Genomic DNA, 24,934 nt, shown 5'->3' on the forward strand with positions numbered 1-24,934 from the left:
GGTAATCACAGACCCTTGTTGTAGTACAGCACACTCTCCTGGGTGAGACCTGGATCTCTGATTCTAGAGTCAGTTGTCCACCTGGTGATCACAGACCCTTGTAGTGCAGAACACTCTCCTGGGTGAGACCTGGATCTCTGATTCTAGAGTCAGTTGTCCACCTGGTGATCACAGACCCTTGTTGTAGTACAGCACACTCTCCTGGGTGAGATCCTGGAACACTGGTTCAAGATCCCGTACCTCTATCTTTAACCAGACAAAAGGAGGAATGTTACTATTGAGTTCTGAGGCAGGGTCACATTACATATAATGATTATCCATGGAATTCATCTTAAAAAAAATGTAAATGAATTCAATGTCTCAAACATTTCACTGTATCTCAAACTTCATAAACAACATATCTACCAGTATTAAAATTATGAAACAAGAAGGTTTATTTTCCCCATATCTTATTTGACATTTACCTTTAAGAAAGCAAGGAATGTGTCAATATTGTATAATAAATGTCAATTCAACCTCAAAGAAAAGAATCCATTGCATATGACATTGAATGATTTTTTGCATCATTTCTTGAATATTAAGCCATTCATATTTCCTATTCAATCACATACCTGTCAAATACAAAATATGAAAAGGATGATAAATGGCAAATTTAAACGATATTGATGACAAAATGTTAAATACTGTCATAACAGTCATATGATCTATTCATTTACCTGACACCAATGACTTCTGTGTCTGACACTTGAAAGTCTTAAATTCATGAAGTGATCAAGAACAGAAATATGGCTACAAAAGGTGTGAAAAAAGGCAGAAAATGCAACTATGAGTAAATATATAACCAAAGATGATTTTTTGACCACTTATATGTACTGTATTTACTGGCTCACCTTGATCTCAGAAAATGTAAGAAAATAAGCTTGGGTCATCCTTTTTTTTAAATTTGTGCCTTTCCAAGGGTCCAAAACAAGTATGTGCTGAAGCAACATCCTTTCATTACGATTTCTGAAAGTATTACTGATTTTATATATTTCGAAGATCTATTGGGCAAAAAAAAGAGTCCTTACTGTGCTGATAAAAGATTGCTAAAAAAATACACAGGGAAATTTAGTGCAGAAGAATTATTTTCATCATTGCCGAAGACATTGTAGATGATACCTGTTCATGAGGGCCTGCATCAGAAACATTCCCCTTCCCCAAACCAAGAATGTGGCGCTGGTTGTGGCGCTGGTTCGGTAACCTTAGTACAGCACAGAAAATGAGGCAATATACTCTGTATCCCCCCCCACACACACATATACAAGTTTCTTTGTGTCAACACTAATGACAGATTTAAGATGATTTGTTTCCAAACAACCTTGTTACTACACAGTTAGACCATGTAGCTCTCAATGCAAGGAGACATATTCGTGCAATGTGACGTCTCACTGTATTATACAGGTTGAAAGCTAAATAGCTAATTAGCACAGCTTTGTCCCTGGCAGGGTAGCAATGATGTAAGGATGCTACAGAGAGCGCCGTTGTTACAAGCCGACCATGTGACAATACAGTCTGAACACCCAGGACGACAGGTAGAGGACAGTCATGCCAGATTCATATAAATACTTGGTGTTATTACAACTGACAGACTTTACAAATAAGTGCTGTCAATAACTAGAAATATGTCACTTTGGCATAAGTTGGGTGAGAAATATGGGGGTGAACCAGTGCTTGTTGATCTGACCTTGTCATAAGCAATCAGACAAGCACTGGCAAGAACACTCAATGCAATTGAGAGTTGTCTTAATTACAAAGCAATTGGTGCTAATATTGGCGCTGACCATTCTTGCGAGTACTGCCCGGAGGATAACCCTCGTATCTTTCCGCTATCACCCTTGTATAACCCTTGTATCATCGCTGACCTACCGGACATATGGTTGCCATATTCTTCCTAGTATTGCCTTTGACCAAAGATATGCCTACAGCACTTTCAAACATTCCTCTCTGGACATAAAGTGGAGGTACAGCACTTTAACACATATATTCAAGCTGCTATTTGACAGCCCTCATCACAGGGGGCTCTAACTGCAACCACCCCTAGTTGTGTCATTACTGCGTTCACACCTACATCCTAGCATCTCTCACTTTGGAGGATGATGTATGGGCCCAGTTTGGCCACCCATCAGGTCCAGCTTCACAGATGACCTGGTCAGTGATGACCACTCTGCCAGTAATGGCAGGATCATCACTGGGAATTTCCCCACTAATAACTGACTTCCATGTGACCTGAAAATATACTTCCGATATTACATATGGCTTCCTGTTGGTCAGTAGGCTAAACATATTTTACATGGTATCACTGTTAATATTGCTTTGGTCAAATCAGTTTATGTTTTTGTTTTACACATCAACCTGAACTAAATTATTGAGCCTAAAGTAAATGAACTGTTTTAAGTTTGACTAAATGTTTTGATTGAAGCATTTTATTTGAGATGGAAGAGATTATTTGAAATTAACCCAAATTAACCCTCACAAGATCTTTTATTTATATATTTCGTATCCTGTCAGTTTTATATTTTTATTGACTCAAATAAAACATAAACAAAGAAATAAATTAGTTTGGCTCATGACAAAATAATATTTTCAGCTTTTTAATAGGAAAGGAATATAATCTAAGAGCCAATAGTACAACTTGGGTCAGTTAATCTGAGTTTACATTATTTACTTGATGGAAAGTGTATTTGACATTGAGAATCACTATGGCAACACTTTTAATGTTTGATTTTAATTTGCCAGCAGATTAGCTTTGGTAGGCAAACAAATTTTAAAAGATTTCTGTATGTGATTTTTAAATATTTTATTTGACATGACACTGTGGGGTGGTAGGTTTAGTTGGAAATAACTGAGCGTTAACTCGGTTTCAGAGATAATAGAGTCACTGTATCATCACAGCACCAAGTATTCCTGTCTCTTGTAGGAAGTTTATTCTCCTCATAAAATACTACACTATGCAAAGAAATAACATCTTTGTCACATTTTAAAATCATAATATATTTTAAACCAATAATATTCCCTGACTGTTTCGACTGTGGTGAAAGTGCCATTACAAGGCTCGGACACTACGTTAGTGACCTCAATGCTGATCTATACAGAGTGAACATATCTGATCTAATCTGATGCTCTTGTAATCTAATCTTCCATGTGAAAATGCATTCAACATTCCTTGAATTTACAAATTACCGTATTCGACCTAATAAGCGCCCTGCTCTAATAAGCGCCCACGGCAACATTTGCTAAGATATTGGCTAGTGAACAATCCAAATTAGCACCCCTTCCGATTGATCAATGTACACAAAACTTATTTATTTGCGTATAATGAGCACTTGTGTGTTATATGCACCCTTAATTATGGGCATTTAATTCAGGAAAAATATATCTGTCGTACATAAACAATTTAGGCTGTCAGCATAAACCACGAAATTTATTTTTCAACTCTGTTTTTTTTACCAAAATAACATTCTAATAAGAGCCCCCATTTCTAATTTTGAGAGCGCCCTGGGCGCTTATTATTTCGAATATGGTACTCATTATACACACTCTGTTAAAAGAAATATCAAATGAAGAAATTCTTTCAAATTGAGAAATATGATACCAAATCTGGATTCAAGTCTGTTCAAAAATACATTATAGCAACCAAATGATTCCTTTATTCACATCTTATGTTGTACTTACACCGTTGAACTCTCACATTTCCGTTTCTAGTAATATTTATCATTTTTCAAAAGACAATGTACATGTATTTATTTAGCATCTTATTAGATAGCCTATCCGCTATAGTTATCAAATTGTTAAATATTAGTTGTACGGCACATTGTACATATTTGCACATATTTGATATTGATGGTTATAAAGCCAAGCATGTATATTTCATTGATGTCAATATCTATATATATTCCACTACAGAGAGCTCTCATAAGTGAATTACTTTCGTCCAATCCTTTTGATTTTGTCAATATAATATGTTTAAACTAAATCCCATTATGCATAAAAAACAATATACATACACCAACAAAAAGTTAGAGAACACCCAATCATGACAGATTATCTATAGTCATATGAAAAAATGGGTGTTAATTTCTTTTGAGTAGTGTACAATAGTAATTTGGTCAAATGAGAAAGGTGATAGTGCAGATCTCAAAATAACAGCTGGAGACAGGCCAATAATGGATAGCACTGAACAGGAACATGGATAGCACTGAACAGGAACAGGAATACCATATTCGATGTAATAAGCGCCAAGGGCGCTCTAAAAATTACAAATATAGGGCTCTTATTAGAATATTATTTTGGTGAAAAAAACAGAGTTGAAAGATAAATTTTGTGGTTTATGCTGACAGCCTGAAATGTTTATATACGACAGATAAATTTTTCTAGAATTTAATTGCCCATAATTGAAGGTGCATATTACACACGAGTGCGTATTATACAAATAGGTCTTGTGTGCATTAATCAATCGGTAGGGGTGCTAATTGGGATTGTTCACTAGCCAATATATTAGCAAATATCGCTGTGGGCGCTTATTAGAGCGGGGCACTTATTACGTCGAATACAGTAGTTATATAATCACGGAAGCCATTAGGGTTAGGTGGTCAGGTTAATATTACACATCCTTTCTAGATCTGTATATGCAAACAACATATTTAGTGTTTCAACATACAGATGCAAAAGTGGTTCTATTCAATTATTTCAAAAATTTCTTGCTCAAAATGGTATAATAAAGGAAGCAAAACAAACAAAAAAAAGTAGTCTGGGATAATTTGAGGCTTATTTAATTAAATAATTGAAATAAATGAAATAACAAATATACAACCAAAATAATGTTGCAAAAAAGCATATTTAAAAGGAACACCAGATTCTTTATAACCTTTTGTTTCGCTTCTAAAATCTTAGCGCAGCTTCACCACTAAAAGTACCAGAAATACGGCCTGACCAGAAAATTATTAACGGTCTAACTACAGAGAAATATCCTGATGTCAACAGTGCAATTTTGATGATAGAAAAACATTTTCTTTAGAAATCATACTCAGTGGACCTTCCAGAATACAATAAAAACATGATTTAAAGCCGTCTTTTGGAAATGGTAAAACAAACAAATGCCTAACCATCTAACCAGGATAATCTATGACCCAGAAATAATGGAAGAACAGCGATGTCGGAGTGCCTGCAAGTGTGTCCCCAACATGACTGAATTATAGCAAGGGAATACAGGCAGACTATTCCAGTTATGTCAACCCAGCATTCCACCCCGGGTTTCATCTCCAGGACCATGAACTGAAGCTTTAGGTGAGTAAATCATGATCATCCTGCAACACATCTACAGAATGGCAGTGCTTTGTGTGTGAATTATTCTCCAAGTTCAGACAACCCAGTACCAAGGGCTTTGTTAAAATCAAAATGTCTTATATTGATGTTTCGTTTGAATAGTAGAAAATATTTGTTTTGTTATCATGTATGAAAACTTTTTTTCAGAGAAACATTTGAACCTAGTTGAACACATTTATACTGTACAGTTAATTGAAGCACTGTAGTAAATTATGGCATCTTGAAATAATTCACAAATTACGATTTCTTCCAAAAAACCTTTGTATGTCACCTCTGATTCTCAAAATATCATCTTCATTTTTCTTTCATTTTCTTTTATTTTGAACCCTACTTCTCAGATATTTATATATATGAAAATTAAATTTTTCTCTACAAAAATAGAAATTACACTAATAATCTTCAAGCATTTTACACAATTATATCCTGAATCTGACGTTAATTTGGCCATATTATATTTCTTTGTAATTGGCCTCAGAAAGTATAAATACATTATATTTAAGTTTTCTGTTAGTTGGTCTTCCAGGCTCCAGAGCATGTGTTTCATAAACTATCACCCCCATCCTTCTCTCATCCATTTTCAGTTCTAGTATCTCATTCTGTATTCCACTTCTTATCCCAGTTTCAGCTCGGAAAATAATTAAGAGATTTGAGGATTCTTTAACACTCTAGGAATCTTTGAAATAATCATTTTTATAAAAAAAAGTATAACTATATTTTGGAACTATATGTTAGTCTAGTTTTTGTCTCTTGCATCTTGGTGCATTGCCCAAGAAAACAAAAAAACATGGAAAACTGACAATGAAAATATGGGACTGATAATGCATCCATGGTAATGATACAACTCTATTATTTACTCACTCCGTGATAATTTTTCAACAAAAAACACATTCCTACCAAACGCAAACTTCTTTCATCACAAAATCACCTCTCCCTTCCTAAAAGTTGGACCCGTGAAGATCCGGGGTAGAATAGGTCTTCAGCATCCCATCCCATTGCCGTAAAAGGCGACTAACGGGACCAGATGGTCAGGCACGCTGACTTGGTTGATGCATGTCATCGTATTCCAATTGCATGGATCGATGCTCATGATATCAATCACTGGACTGTCTAGTCCAGACTCAATTTTTTAAAGACCGCCATCATATAGCTGGAATATTGCTGAGCACGGCATTAAACAAAAAACAAACAAAAAAAAACAAATCCTAAAAGTTAAATCTGCACTTGTGTGTTTTAAAACATTTGCAAAGGTAGAAAAAAACCTGTTTCACATACTTAGAACATGTTTAAACTACAAGTTTAAGATAATACAAAAAATAATACAACTATAAATCATTAAAAGAAAGATTTCTTCTTTTTTCCATATTGCCTTGGTGGAGAGAATCATGGGGCTAGAAGAGATTGAAAGGGTGCTTCACACACTGCAATCACTTGCATTTTACCATGTCAAATAGAATGTTATTACAGCAATTTCAGTCTGGTGATTTAAAAAGTAAACAATGTAAATGATTACTTTTAAAACATATTTTATTCAACAAATGTTATGTTGTGCATTTCAAAGTCCCGATTCCCTACCGCAGTACGACTTGGAGAATACTGCTCCCGCTTAAACAAACAATGCTGCCGGCCGAGAGTTCAAAAACTCCCACAAAAAACAGAAACACCATAACATCAATTTCAGTAATTTCTGTACATAAATCTAGAAATCCTAAATTGACATTGTCGCTGCACTACCACAAGTGACACTGAAAGATCCCTGGAGTTGATAACAACAGTTTTGAGGGGAAAGAGAGGCAGACCCCCCACCATCTCCTGTACCGTATCCCCAACGGTTATGACAATCATCACTAAATCAATCATATCTGACAATTTAATGCTGCCTGATATTGTCATGGTGTAGTCACACACAAGGTCAAGTGGTCCGCATAGTTGTACACACATAATTCTGACTCTAACCGCCATCAAATTGACATGAGGCGCAGTATAACATGAGAGGGGGGCCACAGAGGAGGGAGATGTCGCCCCGGGAATGTTCAACTCAACATGCACTCTGGTCGACTTACACCTTGATTGAACACGTATAGTCTACTGGCTTGTGCTAATCACTGCTAAGAACATTATCCAGTGGAAGCTGAGAGGAATGTTGTTATTTTATGGGGGAGTGAGGAGTGAGAATTGTCCTCTGAAGTGACTGATTCTTGTCCATTGTTCTAGTCACTGAACCTGTGTCACGCCAGGATCTTGCCAGAATCCCACCAGCATCTAGCACTGGTACTGTGCGACCTGCTTTAAAGGGGACTTGGCACATTGGCAGCTCCAGTAAGTGCTGGTTCCGTGCAACCTGCTTTAAAGGGGGACTTGCCATCTTGGCAATTCCAGTAAGTGCTAGTGTGACCTGCTTTAAAGGGGACTTGCCAAATTGGCAGCTCCAGTAAGTGCTGGTTCCGTGCAACCTGCTTTAAAGGGGGACTTGCCATCTTGGCAATTCCAGTAAGTGGTAGTGTGACCTGCTTTAAAGGGGACTTGGCAAATTGGCAGCTCCAGTAAGTGCTGGTTCCGTGCAACCTGCTTTAAAGGGGGACTTGGCAGCCCCAGTAAGCACTGGTACCGTGCTTTAAAGGGGGGACTTGCCAACTTGGCAATCCCAGTAAGTGCTTGTGTCACCAGCTTTGAAGTGAGTCTTAATTCAGTCCCAGTATTTGCTGGATAGGTGCGAACTGCTTTAAAGGGGGACTTGTCAGTCCCAGTATCTGCTTGATAGGTGCGACCTGCTTTAAAGGGGCACTTGCCAACTTGGCAATCCCAGTAAGTGCTAGCGGGACCTGCTTTGAAGTGAGTCTTAGTTCAGTCCCAGTATCTGCTTGATAGGTGTGACCTGCTTTAAAGGGGCACTTGAGAACTTGGCTATCCCAGTAAGTGCTAGTGTGACCTGCTTTGAAGTGAGACTTAATTCAGTCCCAGTATCTGCTGGATAGGTGCGACCTGCTTTAAAGGGGGACTTGGCAGCCCCAGTAAGTGCTGGTACCATGCGACCTGGTTTAAAGGGGCACTTGCCAACTTGGCAATCCCAGTAAGTGCTAGTGTCACCTGCTCTGAAGTGAGTCTTAATTCAGTCCCAGTATCTGCTGGATAGGTGCGACCTGCTTTAAAGGGGGACTTGGCAGCTCCAGTAAGTGCTGGTTCTGTGCAACCTGCTTTAAAGGGGGACTTGCCAACTTGGCAATCCCAGTAAGTGCTTGTGTGACCTGCTTTGAAGTCAGACTTATTAAAAAATAAAGTCTCACTAAGATTTAAAGAGCAAAGAACAATTCTAATTTCTTGTGTAACAGATTTCCATGGTCAAGAATCACAATGCAACAGAAGAAAGCTAAAATTGTTGTGGGGTTGATTTTATAAAGTTTACAGATAATTACTAGGAGATTGGCTTGGTTGGTTTAAATAAAAATGAGTATTGATTTGAGGATCTGAATATATTTTTATTTTATTTTGAAATATAATTGTTTGGATTATGGTCATCTTAACAGGCAGAAATCTCATTTGTTTCAAGATATACTTACAGTTACAAGTATTCTAGACTGTCACAGGAGAGTTTAGTCTTTTCATGTATGCCAACAGTAACCTTAGCAACCATTGGTATTGATTTTAACATTTTAAACTCTTGGTTTGGTTGGCTTTTTAGATAATCTGAATTGAAACCTTATGGCCTACAACATATGCTCAACATATGCAACATATGTGCTGTAATGCTCAATAGGATGGTCATGGCAGTCTAATTTTCCAAATATTTCAATTTCAGCTGCACTGTAGTCTTGTGTCTCTATTTACTTGTTGTATATATTTCCTTCTTCTAAGGGACATCAAACATACATCATACATTACGTATTGGAGAAAACACGCTCTTGAGGTTTTAGTAGACAGAGCATTCCCTGGGGAGAGGGAAAAACCAAAGGGGCGAAGCCCCCGCGGTTTTTCCCGACCCCCAGGGCATGCTCTGTCTACCAAAACCGAGGGAAAGTCTTTTTCCATACTTATAAACCGAAAAAAGAAACTAAAAAACAACATTTATCAACATTTTTATGTTTCGAACATACTTTCCATGAACCTCAGGAAGCGCGAGTAAAATATCTGTTGCTGGCGTACGGATCTTGAAAAGGACATTCTAAAAACCAGTGAGGCTTATCAACACCTCTGTAGCCTCGTGGTACACTCACTAGGCTACAGATATGAAGGTTGCGAGTTCGATCCTCGGGAATATAAAGAAAACATTTGTCATTTGATTTTACATTTCACTACATGTTACAATCTGAACGGAAGTTATATTAATAAAATACCCAGGACATTATATAAAATCCCTGGGATATTATATAAAATCCCAGGGACATTACAACATCCCATTTTATGAGATTTAACCCGACTGGAAAGTAAAACCTCACAATAGGTTTTAATGCCTATAGAAAGAAGTCTCTTACTTAATAGCGATCCCAATGAATAGGTTTATAAATTACTATAAAACTCAAGTGGACAATACTTCCATTTTAACATACACCTACTGGACAATACTTTCATTACAACATACACCCCAGTGGACAATACTTCCAGTTTAACACACACCTACTGGACAATACTTTCATTACAACATACACCCCAGTAGACAATACTTCCATTTTAAACACACCTACTGGACAATACTTCCATTACAACATACACCTTAGTGGACAATACTTCCATTACAACATACACCCCAGTTGACAATACTTCCATTTTAACACACACCTACTGGACAATACTTCCATTACAACATACACCTTAGTGGACAATACTTCCATTACAACACACACCCCAAAGGACAATAATTCCATTTTAACATACACCTACTGGACAATACTTCCATTACAACATACACCCCAGTGGACAATACTTTCATTTCAACAATAACCTACTGGACAATACTTCCAATACAACATACACCCTGGTGGACAATACTTCCATATTACACACCCTAGTGGGCAATACTTCCATTAGTACACACCCTTGTGGACAATACTTCCATATTACACATCCTAGTGGACAATACTTCCATATTACACACCCTAGTGGACAATACTTCCATATTACACACCCTGGTGGACAATACTTCCATATTACACACCCTAGTGGACAATACTTCCATTAGTACACACCCTAGTGGACAATACTTCCATATTACACATCCTAGTGGACAATACTTCCATATTAGACATCATAGTGGACAAAACTTCCATATTACACATCCTAGTGGACAATACTTCCATATTACACACCCTGGTGGACAATACTTCCATATTACACACCCTAGTGGACAATCCTTCCATTAGTACACACCCTAGTGGACAATCCTTCCATATTACACATCCTAGTGGACAATACTTCCATATTACACATCCTAGTGGACAATACTTCCATGTTACACATCCTAGTGGACAATACTCCCATATTACACATCCTAGTGGACAACACATCCATATTTCACACCCTAGTGGACAATACTGTGCAGCCACTTTCATCCCACAAAACAAGCCATTGCAAAGTTAAGCAAACTGCACTCTCTTATCTACAGTTTTTACGAGAATTCTTTTTTGATGGATGTTTGTAAATAGGATTGTTTTTAACAACAAGATCCAATTTCTTCATCGTCAGCTGTAGAAATTTTTTTAATATAAAAAAATATGTGCTCCTTTGTTCTTACCTTCCATTCAGTGGAGAAAATGGCCGCTAACCAACATGTTACATGGCTGGTTGTCATGTATGAATGTCCCTACGTGTTTCTTGTTTTACGTGACGAGTCTATGTTTCAGTCTCTTGACAGTTCCTAAGCAAAGACATCAACTTTGGGATGAAAAATCTAAATTTCTTGGGTGATGAAATATTCTAATTTATTCCCTTTCCAAGTTCTGTAGACAACAAAGAAGGAGAAAAAATGTATTACCTTATTTTTTAGGGATGTGTCATTAGAATACAGCTGGTTCATAAAAAATGCAGTAATGAATTGCACCAACTAACCATCTGCTTTCAAGATAAGTTATGCATGAGCTCAATGCATTCTACAATGGATAGCAAGTGTCAGTTTCTTTAATGCATTCATGCCTTGTTCAAAATAACTCAGATGTTTGAGTGAGTGAGTGAATGTTGTTTTACACGGATATCACGGATATCAGTAATATTTCAGCTATATCCCAGCAGCCTGTAAATATTGAAGTCTGAAATATGTCTCGTCGAGGTAAACCAGTTGATGATAGCAACCCACCGATCCAATGGCTGACAGTATTAGTACTGATGATGCACAATCACTCAAGTCACGCACTGTAACAACCGAGCCTATCAAGTCACGCACTCTAACCACCGAACCAATGGCTGACAGTATTAGTACTGATGATGCACAATCACACAAGCCACGCACTGTAACCAACGAACAATGGCTGACAGTATTAGCAGTGATGACACACAATCACTCAAATCACGTCCTGTTACCACTGAACCAAGGGCTGACAGTACTAGTACTGATGACACACAATCACTCAAATCACGTCCTGTTACCACCGAACCAATGGCTGACAGTACTAGTACTGATGACACACAATCACTCAAATCACGTCCTGTTACCACCGAACCAATGGCTGACAGTACTAGTACTGATAGCACATAATCACTCAAATCATGTCCAGTAACCACTGAACCAACGGCTGACAGTATTAGTAGTGATGACACACAATTACTCAAGTGTCAAAAATGTTGTGGTCGCTGTGGTGGTGGCAGCAGTAGGGCAGATAACTCCTGCTGTACAAAACAATGGTTAGCCACTAAATAAAACTCCACTTGTACATCTCACCTGTGAGAGTTGAGGAAACAGTGCTAAGGCCATAGGAAGTGCAAGTCCAAACACTGCTGTACACACAACTGCATTGAATGGCAAGTGGATTCTTGGATATGTCTTGAGAAACTTGGTTCTACAAGTTGAGCAAATCAGAATCACATTTCTGTCACATCTATCAAATCTTGAAAGGTCATAATGTAGGTCAAGGCCAGCTACTTGACCCACAGGGAATGGACATTTTTTAAGTGATGGAAAACATTGAAATATTGTTATGTTACTTGACATATATATATGGCATACAAGTAGGCATTTTCTTTCAAATTGATTAAGTACTTCAGTAGGGCCAACATGAGTGGAAAATGGCCCTAACTTCAAGATAAAACTATGTCCACATCCTTGACCCTAACTGATTTTTTGCATCTATTTTTCATGCTCAGTATTACAAAAAAGCATCCCGATAACCTCTCAAATCAACCTTGTAGCCTTACCTCTTATGAAAAACATCTGCTCACTATCAAAATGGTAGATCATGTCTAATTTGTTACAAATATTTGATTGAGCTTTTAAGGAAAAGGAACTTTACAGATACTCATTTGAAAAAAATCATCCAGTATTCATGAGCTATGTCAAGGTTAGGAAACATAATTCAGTTTCAAATCTTGACATAGATTATGTAAACTAGAAAGTTCAGTGTTTATTAAGGAAAATAATTTTCAATCTTTATGCTCAAACAAACATCAGGTGAAAATCTCAGGATGACTGTGTATGTATCACAGAGATTTCCGAGAAGACCAAGACATACCATTCCTAATGAGTTCACTTATAACTTTCTACCAAGCAAGTTTGTTTCCTAGGAATGATTCTCATTCCAAATTCTGACTTTTATATGAAACCCCTCAAGTCAGCTGACTCACTTTTCTAAGGCAGACATGATGATTGGAGGGATGATGAGAACTGGAGCTGGCAGGAACATCCGGGTCAAGGCCGTCTCCTTCAGAGCCTGAGGTCAGAGGTCAAGGATCAGAGGCCAGAGGTCAGAATCATTATTGTACAAGATAAGAAATACTACGTCCTCATAATGTCTTAATCTTCATAATTTGGGGTCAATGTAATATTTTTATATGAAACTTAAACTTTCCTTCAATTTGGATGAGCAACCTTGTTTTGTTTAGATAGTTGAAAACGTATATTAGTATTTGACAAAATGGCCACATAAATGAAATATAGTTCTGTGTATTTTGGTACGAGATAATCAAACGCAACAATGCCATTTTGTCACACAGTCCTCATTCTTTGTCATGCAAATAGAAATTTGCTCATAAAATCATTTTCTTGTCCTTCACTTGGAGTGAGTGGGTGAGTGAGTGAGTGAGTACGGTTTTACGCCGCTTTTAGCAATATTCCAGCAATATCACGGCGGGGGACACCAGAAAAGGGCTTCACACATTGTATCCATGTCGGGAATCGAACCCAGATCTTCAACGTGACGAGCGAACGCTTTAACCACTAGGCTACCCGACCGCCCCCTTCACTTGGAAGTTGATTACATGTTTTCAAAGTGTTTCGGTATGTAATCCAAGTAAACTTTTCTGCTGCTGATGTGTGATACTTTTCCGTTTATAGGAGCCTAGATACAGACATACTTTCCTGGCAGCAATCTTGGATGTTCCAACCATCTTCTCATTCTGGTCAAACACCTCAATACCTTCCGACAGCTCAAAGTTCCTCATGAGGAGAACATTGCAGGTGCTGCCTGTGGCTGAATAACAGAGAAAGGGACATGCTTCAATAGAATACTGGTAATTATACACGATGCTCCAATGCAATCTGTAAAGAAAGTGAACAATCAGTTTAATTTCAGCCAATGAATCATTCACATGTATCACTATTTTCAAGCACTGACATCAGAAATTGCACTCTCATATGTTGGCGATACAATAATGAACACTAACAATCATTATGTCACAAAATACCTACCTACTCCTGGGTAGGGAATTAACTTTTATATGAGCACATGAGACATACCTACCTACAGCTGGAAAGGGAATGAATTTCTGTATCAGCAGTTTTGTGGCTGGTCTGAACTTGTGAGCTTTCCTTATCAGTAGATTCAGACCAACCTGAGAAGAGAATGAACGGTTCAGACATCTGTGAGAGTCTAGGATGAATACATGGAGATTATCCCTCGTTAATGTCCATATTTTGTTGGGCATCTTCCCAAGACCCCAATATATGGCAGATACTGGAAAAACATTCCAAAAACAGTCTCCATTTCATCGGATGCAGTCATAAAATATCTTGATAGAGTCATTTTCCACAAACACGTTATTCATCTTGTAAACAGTTGAATGTCCATAAGTCTATGTTTACAGACTTCAGTTTGAAATAGGGGAACAATATGTTTTTCAACAAGTCAGCTTTGAAGTAAGGGATGAATAGATCATCACTTGCTAACCTCCATATCTTGCTTCAGAAAACTTTGAACAAATTCATTTATAGCGAAAGGCACAATGGATAATGATCTAATGTTATTCCTTTTGACTCGTATGTGACCGTCCATAGCAGCCCAGAAGTAACTAGAATATTGCTGACAGTGGCATTATACAACAAACTAGTCATTATCAGGACATTGAAAATCTGCAAGTGGAGGAAGGGAGACGACTGCAGCCAAACTCACGGCGATAGATAAGGCACTTGTGACAGCGCCACAGTAGCCAATCAGGAACCTGGATGTAGGGGTTTCCTGGAATTAAAAGACACTTTATTGTATACCAGATTTTAAAACTGATTTTGATTTCCTCACATCAAAATTACATTTCATTAATTAATTCTTATCTTACTGATGAATGAACTTAAGCAGGTGATAAAAACATTTCTTAGAAGTAAACAAAATTTTGAAAATCTTCATTGTTAAAATATATAACCATGATAAGGCCTAGTATTTTATTTCTCGTCTTCCAGTGTTTCTAGGCAAGATGCAAGATGCGAGAGACAGCTGCAAAATAGTGTCACAGCACTGTAGCTCAGTTGGGTAAAAAGTCAACAATCTTAAATGTCAGCGAAGTTAGCCACTAAAAATATTTTCTTCATAAATACTGAGGACTAAAAGCTGACACTTAGAATTAATGACTTAAACAATATGATATAATCATAAGGAGAAACATTCATGCTGAAGTTAAAAAGAATTTAAAAGTATGACCCAAGAGGTGAAAATTCAAAATATGGCAAAAATGGAATAGACACCTTGAACTACACAACAACAAAACAAATACCAAATTTCATTTCATTTTATACAAAATTGGCTGAGTAACGACCTTAAGATAGTTGAAGCGCAAACCAAGGTCAAAATTTCAAATATCGCAAAAAACAGAATATATATGTTCAGCCCCACTACTGACAACATTTGACTAATCTTCATTACATATTGAAGACAAAAAAATTCCTGGGTAATAGCTTATTCAATATGGCCGCTGTGGCGGACATATTGAAAATCAGATTCAAGATTCAAATCATTGGTGAAGAGGTTCCTGAGATTTTGATGCTATAACTAGTTTTAGCTCAATTGGGGGCCCGGGTGGCCCAGTCGTCTGAGGTGCCACAATTCGCTGTGCAGAAGTGCGTCCCTTGGGCACGCCAGAAACCTAAGATTGTGGGTTCAAATCCCAGTTCGACCCAATTATGTTTCTAGGTTTGTTAGTACCATACCCGAGCTCGTGGGTTTCACCGAAGTGGTAAAACGTATGAGATCTGCATCACTTTGGGCTTTCCTCCCACATTGAGCTGACACGACGTGATGTAACTGGAATACTTTTAGAAACAGCGTTAAACCCAACTCACTCACTCACTCACTGTAAGCTTACTTGAATTTCAGTCAGTTGAACCAAAAAAGGCAAGCACAAATTCAAACACTAAATACAAGGATAGAGATTGTTGAGCAATTAATGGATGTCACGAGTTGACTTCAAATTTCAGACTTGGTGAGCCAAAACTGATTTGGCTATAATAAATTACCATGTACTGAAAGTACACAAATGTTTATCAGTTGTACCAAGTCTGGACTATTTAAAAACTTATATTTTCAAATTATAATTTCAATTTTTTGTGTAAATGTCCAAAGTCTTCTTCCTCTAGTGAATGTGTTTTGTGTCTTTTAACACATTTATCTGATATTATCTGTTTTCATATCATTTTATTACCTTAGTGGCATTTCTATTACAGAAGTTAATACCGGCGTTGTGACTCTGGTTCAACCACTGCCAGAAAATGGTGTGGAACATGGAGGGGTTGGGCAGCAGAAGGCCGGTTACCTGCACAACAAACAACAGTTGGTAGGGGAACTGTATTAATAAAGGTCACAGTAAACAAACGTGTGTATTACAAATGGCTAGACAACAAAACAAATAAAAAGAATTGTAATTTCACAGAGGTTTAAAGCATTCATTGAATGAAGCAGTCATAAAATATCTTGAAAGAACTGTTTGATTGGCATTTCCAGAAGTTGGTAAGTGACAATAAAGTGAGTGAGTGAGTGAGTGAGTGAGTGAGTGAGTGAGTGAGTGAGTGAGTGAGTGAGTGAGTGAGTAAGTGATAGCTAAACTTTAAAAGTCACATCAACAATATGTCAGTCCTATTAAGACCAAAACTTTTCATATTCCCTATTATATGAAAATCCTGTCAATAACAGAGAGTAAAATAACCAGTATCATTATAAAAATATTCATTTAAACAATTTAAGTTGTGATAAATATGGATGTATAGCATTGACTTACGATAGGAGCTCCAAAAGGGACATTCCCTGAAAAATAACCAATCACATGTACTTCATTGTACCCAGTTCAGGTAAAGACAAGCGCCTGACCTCCCAATATTGATGGCTACAACTGACAAATCAACAGGAATATCATGACTATAGCATTTCCCAGTATTCTAAAAGAACAATCAGCAGTAATGGGCATAAAATGATCTGCGAACAAAATTGTATTCCTGATTATGAATCAACAACAACATATGGCCTCAGGGTAAATCATGGACTTACCTGACATACGGAACCGCATGAAGATCTACTCTCCTGTGTCAGGGTGGATCATGGACTTACTTGACATACAGAACGGCATGAAGATCTTCTCTCCTGTGTCAGGGTGGATCATGGACTTACCTGACATACGGAACGGCATGAAGATCTTCTCTCCTGTGTCAGGGTGGATCATAACTTATCTGATATACAGAATGGCATGAAGATCTTCTCTCCTGTGTCAGGGTGGATCATAACTTATCTGATATACAGAATGGCATGAAGATCTTCTCTCCTGTGTCAGGATGGATCATAGACTTACCTGACATACAGAACGGCATGAAGATCTTCTCTCCTGTGTCAGGGTGGATCATGGACTTACCTGACATACGGAACGGCATGAAGATCTTCTCTCCTGTGTCAGGGTGGATCATGGATTTACCTGACATACAGAACGGCATGAAGATCTTCTCTCCTGTGTCAGGGTGGATCATGACTTACCTGACATACAGAACGGCATGAAGATCTTCTCTCCTGTGTCAGGGTGGATCATGGACTTACCTGACATACAGAACGGCATGAAGATCTTCTCTCCTGTGTCAGGGTGGATCATGACTTACCTGACATACAGAACGGCATGAAGATCTTCTCTCCTGTGTCAGGATGGATCATGACTTACCTGACATACAGAACGGCATGAAGATCTTCTCTCCAGTGTCAGGATGGATCATGGACTTACCTGACATACAGAACGGTATGAAGATCTTCTCTCCTGTGTCAGGGTGGATCATGACTTACCTGACATACAGAACGGCATGAAGATCTTCTCTCCTGTGTCAGGATGGATCATGACTTACCTGACATACAGAACGGCATGAAGATCTTCTCTCCTGTGTCAGGGTGGATCATGACTTACCTGACATACAGAACGGCATGAAGATCTTCTCTCCTGTGTCAGGGTGGATCATGACTTACCTGACATACGGAACGGCTTGAAGATCTTCTCTCCAGTGTCAGGGTGGATCATGGATTTACCTGACATACAGAACGGCATGAAGATCTTCTCTCCTGTGTCAGGGTGGATCATGACTTACCTGACATACAGAACGGCATGAAGATCTTCTCTCCTGTGTCAGGGTGGATCATGGACTTACCTGACATACAGAACGGCATGAAGATCTTCTCTCCTGTGTCAGGGTGGATCATGACTTACCTGACATACAGAACGGCATGAAGATCTTCTCTCCTGTGTCAGGATGGATCATGACTTACCTGACATACAGAACGGCATGAAGATCTTCTCTCCAGTGTCAGGATGGATCATGGACTTACCTGACATACAGAACGGTATGAAGATCTTCTCTCCTGTGTCAGGATGGATCATGACTTACCTGACATACAGAACGGCATGAAGATCTTCTCTCCAGTGTCAGGATGGATCATGGACTTACCTGACATACAGAATGGCATGAAGATCTTCTCTCCTGTGTCAGGGTGGATCATGACTTACCTGACATACAGAACGGCATGAAGATCTTCTCTCCAGTGTCAGGGTGGATCATGGACTTACCTGACATACAGAACGGTATGAAGATCTTCTCTCCTGTGTCAGGATGGATCATGACTTACCTGACATACAGAACGGCATGAAGATCTTCTCTCCAGTGTCAGGATGGATCATGGACTTACCTGACATACAGAATGGCATGAAGATCTTCTCTCCTGTGTCAGGGTGGATCATGACTTACCTGACATACAGAATGGCATGAAGATCTTCTCTCCTGTGTCAGGGTGGATCATGGACTTACCTGACATACGGAACGGCATGAAGATCTTCTCTCCTGTGTCAGGGTGGATCATGGACTGAAAGAAACACAATAAAAGTAGGTATAATGTGTCTTTCTGTTCAATATCAAATTTAGACTGCAAATAAAACGAAGAATGCTTCACCTGTTTAATTTTCTGAGCTTCCCAGAGTTGCTTGTCTGTAGTGGTTGAGTTGAGGTTGCCATGACGATAGTCCTCTAGCAGAGCCACTGAAGCCTGCAGTTTAGCCTGGAACACAGGAAGCAGGAGATGTAATCCTTGCCAACAGAAAGGGGGGGGAGGAGGTAGGCTAGTGGTTAAAGCGTTCACACATCATGCGGAAGGCCCAGGTTCGATTCTCAACATAGGTACAATGTGTGAAGCCCATTTCTGGTGCTTCCACTGAATAAAAGCAGGAGAAAAACCTTACTCACTCACTCAAGTATGTCTGCAACAGTCCATCTATATGATGTTGTAAATAATCCATTCTGATCCAGCACCTAGTGTTTGACAGCATGAGCAATAATCCCTGCAATTGGGTCCGATGACAACCACCAAGGTCAGAGATTGTAGCCATCCAATCATTATCAGTTGTTTCTTTACAACCAGCCCCTGAATCCGCAGGTGGAGACAAGCATGGGGTCCTTGGGATCTAACCAAACCCTGAATCCCACAGGGGGAGACAGGCATGTGGTGCTGGGGATCTAACCAGCCCCTGAATCCCACAGTTGGACAAAAGCATGGGGTCCTTGGGATCTTACCAAATCCTGAATCCCACAGGGAGAGACAGGCATGTGGTACTTGGGATCTAACCGGCCCTTGAATCCCACAAGGGGAGACAAGTATTGGGTGCTGGGGATCTAACCGGCCCCTGAATCTGACAGCTGGAGACAAGCATGGGGTACTGGGGATCTAACTGGCCCCTGAATCCCACAGGGGGAGACAAGTATTGGGTACTTGGGATCTAACAGCTATTGAATCCACAAGGGGAGACAAGCATGGGGTGCTGGGGATCTAACCAGTCCCTGAATCTGACAGGTGGAGACAAGCATGGGGTGCTGGGGATCTAACTGGCCCCTGAATCCCACAGGGGAGAAAAGCATGGGGTACTGGGGATCTAACTGGCCCTTGAATCCCACAGAGGGAGACAAGCATGGGGTGCTGGGGATCTAACCGGCCCCTGAATCCCACAGGAGGAGAAAAGCATGGGGTGTTGGGGATCTAACCGGCCCCTGATTCCCATGGGGGAGACAAGCATGGGGTGCGGGGAATCTAACCGGCCCCAGAATCCCACAGGGGGAGACAAGCATGGGGTACTGGGGATCTAACCAGCCCCTGAATCCCACAGGAAGAGACAAGCATGGGGTACTGGGGATCTAACCAGCCCCTGAATCCCACAGGAAGAGACAAGCATGGGGTGCTGGGGATCTAACCGGCCCCAGAATCCCACAGGGGGAGACAAGCACTGTTTTGGACCTACTGTGAGCTGGCCGGCCATGCTTGAAGTACAAAGAGGAGAGGCTATTCTTGCTATTGGTGCTTGTGCACCTACCTCTGTCATGAAGAGTGTCCGTGGATCTAACACGTCAATGAAGTGGCGCAGTCGGCCCAGGTAGGTGCCCTGCAATCATCACCATAATACTCAAAATAAGATTAGGCATCAAACTCAACCATTCATTGAAATTCTGACCAAACATTTGGCTGGATGTGAAGTGTAAAAGGTTTCAGTGATTTAAGACCACACATATTTACTCACTGACTCACTACATTTGTAAAGTACCTTTTTCTCCACCTTTATTATATAATCACCGCTTAGGTCAAGACAAGCATTTCACAGTGAATGACATATGTATAAAGAATGTTGTGTCACTCTGCAGCCAGCACCATTACAAGACTATAGCTTGATAAACTTTCGGCAGACAAGTTTGACCACTCACCCATGGACTCACTCACGGACACACTCACAGACTCACTCATGGACTCACAGACTCACTCATGGACTTACAGACATACTCATGGACTAACTGACATACTCATGGACTCATACTCATGGACTCACAGATATACTCATGGACTCACAGATATACTCATGGACTCACAGACATACTCATGGACTCACAGACATACTCATGGATTTACAGACATACTCATGGACTCACAGACTCACTAATGGACTTACAGACTCACTGGACTCACAGACATACTAATGGACTCACAGACATACTCATGGACCCACAGACATACTCATGGACTCACAGACATACTCATGGACTCACAGACTCACTCATGGACTCACAGACTCACTCATGGATTCACAGACATACTAATGGACTCACAGACATACTCATTGACAGACATACTCATGGATTCACAGACATACTCATGGACTCACAGACTTATTTGACTCACAGACTTACTCATGGAAACAGACATACTCATGGACTCACAGACATACTCATGGATTCACAGACACACTCATGGACTCACAGACATACTCATGGACTCACAGACATAGTCATGGACTCACAGACATACTCATGGACTCACAGACATACTCATGGAAACAGACATACTCATGGAAACAGACATACTCATGGACTCATACTCATGGACTCACAGATATACTCATGGACTCACAGATATACTCATGGACTCACAGACATACTCATGGACTCACAGACATACTCATGGATTTACAGACATACTCATGGACTCACAGACTCACTAATGGACTTACAGACTCACTGGACTCACAGACATACTAATGGACTCACAGACATACTCATGGACCCACAGACATACTCATGGACTCACAGACATACTCATGGACTCACAGACATACTCATGGACTTACAGACATACTCATTGACAGACATACTCAAGGACTTACAGACATACTCATGGACTAACAGACATACTCATGGATTCACAGACATACTCATGCACTTACAGACATACTCATGGACTTACAGACTCACTGGACTAACAGACATACTCATGGACTCACAGACATACTCATTGACAGACATACTCATGGATTCACAGACATAATCATGGATTCACAAACATACTCATGGACTCAGACTCACAGACTCACTCACGGACTCACCCATAGACTCACACTCACTCATGAACTCACAGACTCACTCATGGATTCACAGACTCACTCATGAACTCACATACTCATTGACTCACAGACTCACTCATGGACTCACTCACGGACTCACAGACTCACTCACGGACTCACAGATTCACCCATGGACTCACAGACTCACCCATGGACTCACAGACTCACCCATGGACTCACAGACTCACCCATGGACTCACAGACATACTCATGGCCTCACAGACTCACTCATGAACTCACAAACTCACTCATGGATTCACAGACTCACTCATGGACTCACATACTCACTCATGAACTCACAGACTCACTCATGGACTCACAGACTCACTCTTGGACTCACATACTCACTCATGAACTCACAGACTCACTCATGGACTCACAGACTCACTCTTGGACTCACAGACTCACAGATTCACTCATGGACTCACAGACTCACTCATGGACTCACAGACTCACTCGTGTACTCATGAACTCACAAACTCACTCATGGAGTCACGGACTCACAGACTCACTCATGGACTCACAGACTCAATCATGGACTCACGGACTCATGGACTCACTCATGTACTCACAGACTCATTCACGGACTCAGAAACTCACATTCTCACTGACTCACTCATTCACACAAACCAATCACAAACCTTACAATACCATCCGTATTCTCAAAACCATTCTTCAGGCACAGCAACCCCCTGAAGACTGTAGCAATGTTTCAGGGCTCAGCCCAACTGTTAAGTTGTAATATCAGAGCATTGCTGGAATTACATCAGGGAGAAAATCAGAAAAGTAGCTGAAATTATTTTTATTTACCCAACCACTCTCTCTTTCATGGATTACAAACTAAATAAACAGCTACAAAAATTTAACAAACAGTAATTGTTTTTTAACTGATCAGATGTATTGTTTTTACATATTCTCTGGCCACTACAAACAGCTGATTAGAAATAAGAAATCTGTATGACGGAGAGTAAATGCATGTACATATCATGGTAAACATTGCCTTTAATCATAGACAAGATTCTTATCAAATTCAAGTATTACTGTAGAAAAAAAGAATTATCTTAAGCCAAAACATATTGCTTGTTGGTTAGAATCACTCGTCACACACACACACACATACACACACACATACACACACACACACAGCCTTTGCACTTACGAAAAGAACAGTAGCTCTACCGCCTGAACTAACGTAGCTCACATGATTGCCCTGTTAGCACAGGCTAGACACAGGCAAAAGTGGTCCCCTCGTTTGGTCAATTTGATTCACCTGCCACTTGAAGCATGAAGTTGTCACAGGCTATCCAAGTAAATATATCATTTGATTCATTCAAATATATTAAAAATACATGTAACTATCTATATTATGATTGCTGTATTCATAGTTGCACCAATATCCATTTTATCCCATGTTATTTTATCTGTATATTGTTTTACACCTTCTGTTTACTATATATGTAATTTTGTTCATTTATTCATCAATTGTTTTATCTTACATAAATAGGCCTACATTCATTTGTTTAACATTCTCTCACATTCCTTGGTGGATACCATTTGTCAAATTGTCATATTTAACTAGTCCACAGGTTATTTGGGATTAGTAGCTTATGTAACATAACTAGATTTGGGGAGCGAACACTACTAGTCCCTATAAATTTTCACGTCTCAGACTAACAGATTAGTGGCCATATTTCTTTCCCTGTCATATTGTATCTTGCAACAAATACACTTCTACATGTAGAAATAGTACAGCAAACTACGATTATAACGAGCTCATTGAGACCACTAATTTTAATTTGTTGTAACTGTAGTTCTTTATAAGCATATATATATATATATATATGTATATACATATATATATATATATATATATATATATATATATATATATATATACAGAATATATACCACAAATGGACGGGACCCCAAAACAGTTCGTTATATCCGGCACTTCGTTTTAAGGGTGTTCATCATACACGTAGTTTACTGTCTTTAAATTCAGCATATCAATTGAGATACCCGCCTTTCAAATCAATATCAGAAGTCTCTTAAAGAATGGATCAGCTGTTGATCATGCATATTGTCAATTTGAACTAGATATAACATTACACTGAAAGGAATGTCTATACTCACTTGATCATATCTGGGGCTGTTGAGTTTGAAAGAAGGGTACCCCTCGCTCGCCATCGCCCTGCCCATGGTCCTGTCATCTATCTCACTGTGACACAGTTTGTAAACTGGCGGGTCACGCGAGATGTGAACAGGTGCGCGGTGACAGAGTTGCCTCCCTTTGACCGTTGGGGCGTGATGTTAAACGAAGGAATTTTTCGTTGCACATTCGCTTTACTCGAGCGTTCGTGAGGCGCCGTTTCACTATATAACTGAATGTAATAAACGCCACTTTATAACCTCAGACAACATCCATATACAAATCATAATATAGTTATTGATATACATGTAATAGAATTTGCAATATATTTTACATCAACACAAAGGTTGACAAGTTGTTTTATGTAACATTCACCGAAATGGGTCAGCAACATTATGGAACGTGAGAATGTTTATGCAAGGTTGTCGAAACATTGTGTAACTTAATTTCAAATGGAGGGCGGGGTGTGGAGGCACAGTCGTCTGAGGCGCCTGTTCGCTGCACGCCATAAACGTATGATCGTGGGTTCGAATCCCGGTTCGCCCCGATTATGTTTCTAGATTTGTCGGCACCATATCCGAGCTCGTGGGTTTCACCGAAGTAGTAAACGCCTGAGACCTGCATCACTTCGGG

The 24,934-nt window shown here is 39.5% G+C and overlaps 1 protein-coding gene across 1 annotated transcript; it reads right to left on the bottom strand.

The window, feature by feature from the left end:
* Window positions 1-168: 168 nt before the first annotated feature.
* Window positions 169-24,403, bottom strand: LOC139452516 (sideroflexin-5-like). Its single transcript, XM_071234023.1, has 12 exons — window positions 24,286-24,403; window positions 20,578-20,646; window positions 19,170-19,274; window positions 19,028-19,082; window positions 16,978-17,003; window positions 16,405-16,515; window positions 14,886-14,951; window positions 14,238-14,328; window positions 13,852-13,967; window positions 13,123-13,208; window positions 12,224-12,341; window positions 169-246 (listed from the first exon to the last, which is right to left on the bottom strand). The coding sequence occupies exons 1-12, from the start codon at window positions 24,349-24,351 to the stop codon at window positions 169-171; spliced, it is 987 nt and encodes a 328-aa protein (XP_071090124.1). The 5' UTR covers window positions 24,352-24,403.
* Between the last annotated feature and the right edge of the window lie 531 nt (window positions 24,404-24,934).

This window comes from Haliotis cracherodii, unplaced genomic scaffold (genome assembly GCF_022045235.1).
Source record: "Haliotis cracherodii isolate W230 unplaced genomic scaffold, xgHalCrac1.p SCAF_9, whole genome shotgun sequence".
Taxonomy (NCBI): domain Eukaryota; kingdom Metazoa; phylum Mollusca; class Gastropoda; order Lepetellida; family Haliotidae; genus Haliotis; species Haliotis cracherodii.